This window comes from Sycon ciliatum, chromosome 5 (assembly GCF_964019385.1).
Source record: "Sycon ciliatum chromosome 5, ocSycCili1.1, whole genome shotgun sequence".
Classification (NCBI taxonomy): Eukaryota; Metazoa; Porifera; class Calcarea; order Leucosolenida; family Sycettidae; genus Sycon; species Sycon ciliatum.
In genome coordinates, this window is record NC_088647.1 from 38697816 (window position 1) to 38706661 (window position 8846).

Below are 8846 nucleotides of genomic sequence, written 5' to 3' on the forward strand. Positions count from 1 at the left end.
ATTACCCCATCCCTCCTCCCCTTCCAGGACAATTACCCCATCATTCCTCCCCACCATGAGAAAAGTACTTACCATGAGAGATCTTGTGTTTTTCAGTTGATTGAGCCCAAAAATGGCATCTACCGTTGTGGTAAACTGCTTCGCCTTCGCACATTCCTAGTGGACAACACAACAGAGGGGGAAGAACACCGTCAGATTGGCCCATTGTCTATACACTGTGCACAGTCATGGTGAACATTCCTTTCCTTTTAAGAGCACAACAGGAGAGGAGGTTGAAGATGCACAGTTTGTGAGAGTATTACCGGCATGTACACGTCAGGTGATGTGATCGCAATTCCGGTTCCTTTAGGGGTCGTCCGTAATTATCGAAAAATTAAAAAATCCGTCCTCGTGCAAAATTGTCTCTGACCCACCTGCCCACCCCCCCCCCCATTTTTTCCCAGTAATTTATTTTATTTTTACCGATGCCCAGCTGGAAAATAAGAACTCCTGACCCCATGTTCACTGATTGCACCTACATGTACATGTATGTTAAGTAGTGTAGTACCGTAAAGTACCGCCAGAGCGCCCCGTCTCGCGAGAGCGCCCCACCTTGATTTTACAGCCAGAGGAAGGAAGATCGTATGGCAGAGTGCAACGAAGTTTGTACGATGTGAGAATCTTAGTGCACTAAGGTCACACTTGGCAGGTTTTTGTGTGGAGCTTGTGTCCGCTCGAAGGTACGGATTGACTGCAAAACGTGCAATATGTGTACAAGTTTCATGTCGTATGACCTACAGACAGCAGAACACCTCCACAATACGACCACGAAAGGATGAGATGGTGGGGCGCTCTGGCGGTACTTTACGGTACTAGTAGCTAAGTAAAGTGAGTAGGAGGTCTACCGACGGCCATGCACGTCCTACAACTAGATGAAGAGTCATGTACCGGTATATCATACTGGTGTTTGCGGTCCTACACTACGTCTACAGTGCACTACATGTCAGTGCAACAAGTGTATGAAAGTCGCTGAAGAAAAAAAAGTACGAAAAATCTAAAAATTAAATTCCGCCAGCGCTCTTGACCACCCACCCCTTTTCTGCCTGAGGGCGGATCTTTTAATTTTTCGAAAAATACGGACGACCCCTTACTCTCTTTTTCTTTGTTACATGTGTGAGAGCACTGGCATGGCAGTACATGCAATGTCTTACATGTCGGGTGACTGTTGCTAGGGCTACGGCCAATCAGGTGTTCGCAAGTCACCCAGTATCCCGTGCATGCCAGCAGGGCCACCGTGCCACACAAAAAACAACACGACTCTTGTGGCTGGCTGTTATTCACGAGCTTGAATGCACCCACTCAGCTTGAATGCACCCACTCAGCTTGAATGCACCCACTCAGCTTGAATGCACCCACTCAGCTTGAATGCACCCACTCAGCTTGAATGCACCCACTCAGCAAAATAGAGCCAGGTGGGTTCTATTCATGTGTGCTAGGTTTAGTGAATTCTTCGCAAGCGCTTTCAACCAGCTCTAAGTCTATTCAGCCTAGGACAAGTGCCTATAATGTGCAGCAGTGCACAGACCCAAGGACAATCCGCCTGATGGCAGCACACAAGAGAGTGGCCTCAGCTAGAGCCCGTCTCCTTTCTTCTTTGGAAGGGACCATTCCCTGTTATACTACAAAAGCACGATTTCTCCTCTTTTCAGGCACGGGGGGGGGGGGGGGGGGGAGGTTTTTGGGTCTGTTTTCGCTCATTACGGCTCAACATCATACTTAGTATTACATTACTGTTTTCTTACAACAATAGCCCCAGCACGGATAACAACAAGTACCCCAGCACGGATAACAACAACTACCCCAGCACGGATAACAACATCTACCCCAGCACGGATAACAACAACTACCCCAGCACGAATAACAACAACTACCCCAGCACGGATAACAACAACTACCCAAGCACGGATAACAACAACTACCCCAGCACGGATAACAACAACTACCCCAGCACGGATAACAACAACTACCCCAGCACGGATAACAACAACTACCCCAGCACGGATAACAACAACTACCCCAGCACGGATAACAACAACTACCCCAGCACGGTCCCAGCAACAACTACCCCAGCACGGTCCCAGCAACAACTACCCCAGCACGGTCCCAGCAACAACTACCCCAGCACGGTCCCAGCACGGTCCCAGCAACAACTACCCCAGCACGGTCCCAGCACGGTCCCAGCAACAACTACCCCAGCACGGTCCCAGCAACAACTACCCCAGCACGGTCCCAGCAACAACTACCCCAGCACAGTCCCAGCAACAACTACCCCAGCACAGTCCCAGCAACAACTACCCCAGCACAGTCCCAGCAACAACTACCCCAGCACAGTCCCAGCAACAACTACCCCAGCACAGTCCCAGCAACAACTACCCCAGCACGGATAACAACTACCCCAGCACGGTCCCAGCAACAACTACCCCAGCACGGTCCCAGCAACAACTACCCCAGCACGGATAACAACAACTACCCCAGCACGGATAACAACAACTACCCCAGCACGGATAACAACAACTACAACTACAGCCAGCAACGCAGCAACAGCAGCAGCAGCAACAACAGCAACAACAGCAGCAACAACAGCAACAACAACAACAACAGCAGCAGCAACAACAACAGCAGCAGCAGCAGCAGCAGCAGCAACAACAGCAGCAGCAGCAGCAACAACAGCGGCGGCGGCGGCGGCGACGACGACGACGACAGCAGCAGCAGCAGCAGCAGCAGCAACAACAACATCAACAACAACAACAACAACAACAACAACAACAACATCAGCAACAGCAACAGCAACAACAGCAACAACAGCAGCAACAACAACAGCTGCAGCTGCAGCAGCAGCAGCAACAACAACAACAACAACAACAACAACAACAACGACAACGACAACGACAACGACAGCGACAGCGACAGCGACAGCGACAGCGACAGCGACAGCGACAGCAGCAACAGCAACAGCAACAGCAACAGCAACAACAACAACAGCAACAACAACAACAACAACAACTTCCGACAGAATGCGTCCAATGCACTTACTATGTTCACATTGATTTCCGCCAAAGGCAGGTGGACAAATGCGGGTACGGCAATAAGAATCCTTGCAGAAACCAGCATCAGGACCTAAGACGGAGAAGGAGAGATTTGAAAGAACAGCCAGTAAAAACAATAGCCAGTAAAAGTAGCAAGTGATTTCAAGGCATCTTGCAGCTTCATGTGTAGAAAGTCTTTGGGTGGAAAGTTGGAAACGCCCATTTGCAAAGCACTGCGAAGAGCTGAACCAATTCTTAGCGTACAATGTTTCAGCAGTATTGTCATTCTCAGGCACGGTTGCAACAATGACACCATGCAACCCACAAACGAGCAGTTATATACTTCGTAACAACTATTTCTGGTAAGGGGCTGTCCGGGGTTACCGATTGTTTTTACAAAACGAAATGTTTTAGTATTTTTCAGCCCCCACCCACCCACCCACCTTTTCTGCAGGTAAAACGAATTCCAATAAACTATTGATGTCAATTTTCGACACCCAGAAGTAACTGGGCATTCTCCATCAGCATTCAAGAATTATTTTCAAAACGAAACTCCATCAAACCCACCCACCCACAAACGAAAACATTTCGTTTTGAAAATATTATTGGTAACCTTGGACGGCCCCTAACAACTCCCTCAAATTTATGAATATTTACCGTGTGTCAGCGCCACGGCCTTAGAATCGAAACACCGCTACTTTCCTAGCTATTTTAGATGCAAAATGACTCAACCACTGCGCCATGCCATAAAAGTCAAAGTCCACACAGAAATTTCAATCTAAATCCACTTGTTCACCCTTCACCCTGCTGGCCTGTAAGTTTGTTAGTATAATGCATATTCCTTCATTTTACAAAACATACTTCAAATGTCATTTCATTTATGAAGCCCATGGCTTTATAACTGAGATTGGCTTTATAATCGAATATACCGCCATGGCTTTAAAGGTGCGGACATACGGTGCGTACTGCCCCCCCCCCCCCCCCCCACACACACATGCTAGTTTGCACTTGCAGTGTGTGGGTTACAGTGAGGGATGCAGTGTGTGGGTTACAGTGAGGGATGCAGTGTGTGGGTTACAGTGAGGGATGCAGTGTGTGGGTTACCATGGTTACAGTGGGTGGGTTACAGTGTGTGGGTTACCATGGTTGCAGTGAGAGATGCATCCCATCAGGCTGTGTGGATATACAGGGAGTGCGAGTTTCGAAGTCTGAAGAAAACGTTGAACAGTCGTTGCTGGGATGACAGCTACACTATAGATTAGTGGTAGAGAATGGCTGCACGCCATAAGCCATGCTCCATGCTTCCAGTGCTGGTGGTAGAGAATGGCTGGCCATAAGCGACGGTCCATGGTTCCAGTGCTGGTGGTGACGGTCAATTTTTCTCGGGCTTTTCCATTTTTTAACTCCCTCAAACTAATAGTTACTTCTGTGTAGTACTGTGTGGGTATGATAGAAATAGGTCCTGGGAGATACTTCTACTTGAGCAGTAGGCCGGGTATGTTGGAATCAAGCCATATTCCAATTGTCAGGATTTCACCAGGATTTTATTGCATATGTTGTATTTTCCGGAACATAGGCCGCACTGGAGTGTAAGCCTATGCTGTATGTTCCGGACCATAAGCCGCCGCACTGGAGTGTAAGTCACACCCAGATTTTTTTGCCACGAAATACAGACACCCAGCCTGTATTCCACGGTTCATTTGACCTGTGTAGTATGAGCCACATCGACCTTTTTTCCCTTTTTTGGGTGGATGAGTGTGTAAAGTGTGGCTTATACTCCGGACAACACGACACTAAGATGTGAAATAAATTAGGGTGTCAATTTCCAATGGCAGCACTGTAGTGTTGTTGTAAGTCAAACACGACAATGGTTCTACAAGACTTTTAAATGTGACTGAGTTGATGATATTCTATTGTTGTCTTGCAAAACTGCAGAGGTCGCAAAGGCAGCTTGTAGACGACTATGCGCAGTCAAAGTTAATCTTAGCGTGTACTCCCCTTCTAGAATCGCAGCACTACTGCCAGCACAAATACAAACTGCACTAAGATTGCAAACAGTCTAGGCCACTGGACCAGACCTACACAGCTAGTCTAGGCCACTGGACCAGACCTACACAGCTAGTCTAGGCCACTGGACCAGACCTACACAGCTAGTCTAGGCCACTGGACCAGACCTACATAGCTAGCTACATACTCAGCTTACCATGTTCATCGCGTTCCTGGCAAATATGTGGCACCTCTACTGCTGGGATGGCAGCCTTTCGGTCGGCGCAAGTTCCATTCTTCAGCAGGTACCCAAACAGCTTGGTATATGTCTCTTGAGGGTGTTCAATCTTAAAGATCATAGCGTACACCTTTTGAAGTGCTGCATGTCGATGAGGACCGGAAGTACTTTCTAAAGCTGATACCTTTTGAACGGCTGCCAGAGCACAAGCGATGGCCAGCATTGCCGCTAGACAAGGGAGGGACAAACGCATCTGGACAAGAACAGACCGGAGTACATATACCACATAACCAATATAACCAATATACACAATTACACAATTACACATACATGTGTGTATTCATATTTCTCTAGGGCAGTCCCCGCACACCTATGGTCTCCTTGCGGGGTACCCTAGCCAGTCTAGGATTGCGATACGAAATTGACTTGGTGAAGCAGCAAGGCGCACCGATGCCAGAACTGAGTTCCAGCGATCAGAGGCTAAAACTGTTGTGTTGTCAAGAAGAACCCTTTATTATAAACAAGATCTATAATTATATAAACAAGATGGAGATGCACAGCTGTCTACTGTGTCTTCTGCTCTATGTCCAATGGACAGACAGAGCACAACGCGGGGCCTCCATCACCTCTGCCCCCTTTCTCAGACCCTCCGTTTGTATGTGTCGTCGGGGGTACTTAATAAGCCTGAACGATATGCCCTTCTGATACCTCTCCCACGTACGTCCCACGTATACCAAACACACCTGCCACCTGAGGACAGATTATTTGTTGTTATTCAATAAGAGTGTCAAGAAGGCGGCTGTGAATGGTTGCCTTGGTTCTGTTGTCTGATGAGTGCTTTAAAACAGGAAACTCTGAGTTACCTGTCAGCTAGAAAGTGACTTGGTGGTGCCACTGCTGAGTTACCTGTCAGCTAGAAAGTGACTTGGTGGTGCCACTGCTGAGTTACCTGTCAGCTAGAAAGTGACTTGGTGGTGCCACTGCTGAGTTACCTGTCAGCTAGAAAGTGACTTGGTGGTGCCACTGCTGAGTTACCTGTCAGCTAGAAAGTGACTTGGTGGTGCCACTGCTGAGTTACCTGTCAGCTAGAAAGTGACTTGGTGGTGCCACTGCTGAGTTACCTGTCAGCTAGAAAGTGACTTGGTGGTGCCACTGCTGCATGAGCATTGCATGACGTACATGCCCATGCAGAGTGCAGTACTGATGGCTGACTGACAAGACTGCTGTGGGTACACTACACAGTGTGTGCAGCCAACACCCCTGTATGCATACTACACTGTATCATACTATGGTGAGATCAACTGCATGCATACTACAATGTATGGTGAGATCAACTGCATGCACACTACAATGTATGGTGAGATCAACTGCATGCATACTACAATGTATGGTGAGATCAACTGCATGCATACTGCAATGTATGATGAGATAAACTGCATGCATACTACAATGTGTGGTGAGATCAACTGCATGCATACTGCAATGTATGGTGAGATCAACTGCATGCATACTACAATGTATGGTGAGATCAACTGCATGCATACTGCAATGTATGGTGCGATCAGCTGCATGCATACTACAATGTATGATGAGATCAACTGCATGCATACTACAATGTATGATGAGATCAACTGCATGCATACTACAATGTATGATGAGATCAACTGCATGCATACTACAATGTATGATGAGATCAACTGCATGCATACTGCAATGTATGATGAGATCAACTGCATACATACTGCAATGTATGAAGAGATCAACTGCATGCATACTACAATGTATGATGAGATCAACTGCATGCATACTGCAATCATTGCAATGTATGATGAGATCAACTGCATGCATACTGCAATGTATGATGAGATCAACTGCATGCATACTGCAATGTATGATGAGATCAACTGGGCACTTCACGCATTACACCAGCAATTCATTCTAAAAAAGCCAGTGCGGCGTCCACTACGATGGTCAAGTCAATGGTGACAAATGGGGTCGATGTCTTGAGGCCGCATGTGTAGCACTTTACAATGCTGCTCTGCCATCAGAACTGGGCTCAAGGGCAAACACTTGCCATCAGAACTGGGCTCAATGGCAAACACTTGCCATCAGAACTGGGCTCAATGGCAAACACTTGCCCGATCAGAACTGGGCGCAATGGCAAACACTTGCCATCAGAACTGGGCTCAATGGCAAACACTTGCCATTGGCAGTGTAACAGTGGAGCCGAAATCTTTCCTAACTGCCATCAACACAACAGAAATCTCACCTTGAGAATGGGAAACAAGGCACTCTCTCCTTCGACGATTGGACTGGTGACGATTGGATGGCTGGTGAACTAATTGTGAAGATTAGACGTGTCACGCAGCAGCAGCTGAGACAGCCTAGAACATACCAGGGAATACGTCATGTACTACTGTTAGACAATTGGGTCAGTAGGAAAGGTACAGGTCGGGTTGGGTCCGCCTCTCCCCCCCCCCCCTCGGCAGCACCCTCCCCAGATCACCATCCCCAATGCAGAGGTAATTGGTTGGTACCCGTATCCATGGTGTTTGTCCAACTGCAAACGGCACCTACAGGCACATAACCGTTTGTGTCATATAGCCCCATGCCACCATCATAGACCTCTTTCTCCCTCTCTCACATTCACATACACACACGCACACATGCACATGCACATACACACACACACACACACACACACACACACACACGCACGCACACACACACACACACACACACACACACGCACACAATAATTATATTCTTAAAATAATTGTGCATACACGTGTACACAATACTACACATACTGGCCTGCATTACACGACATTACACGCACACACGTTCACACTTGGTCTTGCTACTTTGTATTATAACACCATACGCCGATCAGCCACACCACCTAAATATTGCGCTAAGCATTGGCAATGCAGACCAGCAATGTACCATTACCTACATGGCTGTACTCTCGGTAGACTGAATAAGACCACCACTTAACCCTGTCTCTATCCTGAAAATAGCTCCAGACTCCGGACGATGGCAGTTTTGAGCAATGAAACTCTGAATTGAGATTTACATAATATATTTTGTTCCACCAGACTTTCGTTTGAAACAGCGTTTCACAATGTTTGCCCTAACATCAGACCCTGGCTCGACAGGAAACCGTGACTTGCCGGCGTCAGTGTAAAAGTCTGCAGAACACGTTCCTAGCCACTACCGAGACAGCAGAGAGTCTTACCTTGGATTATGGGGAACGAAACTCACTCTTCTTCGATCAATAAGACAATGAGCTGATCTGGAGCCAGAACAAGTTTTTATTCCCTTCGCTATGCACCGGGAACAGATAGGGCCCATTCGAGACCTTCCATTTCCCCTTGACCAGACCTGGCCGTGTGATCAAAACGGATATTGCGTCCGAGAGCCCATATACGGTTCCCTCGACAGCTGCATTGATTTCGGACTGCGGAGCACATCTCAGCTAGAAAGCCCTACAAGGCTGCAAGAGTTTGTAGTCCGACATAGAGGTTAGTGCGATCAGGATCCGGGTTGCTCTCTGC

The 8846-nt window shown here is 47.7% G+C and overlaps 1 protein-coding gene across 1 annotated transcript in view; it reads left to right on the plus strand.

Moving 5' to 3' along the window:
• Positions 1-2426, plus strand: part of LOC135817056 (putative uncharacterized protein DDB_G0282499) — a 2760-nt gene extending 334 nt beyond the window's left edge. The window contains exon 2 of the mRNA XM_065330155.1: positions 1790-2426. Coding sequence (XP_065186227.1) covers positions 1790-2426 — 637 coding nt within the window. The remainder of the gene's footprint in view (positions 1-1789) is intronic.
• Positions 2427-8846: the final 6420 nt, after the last annotated feature.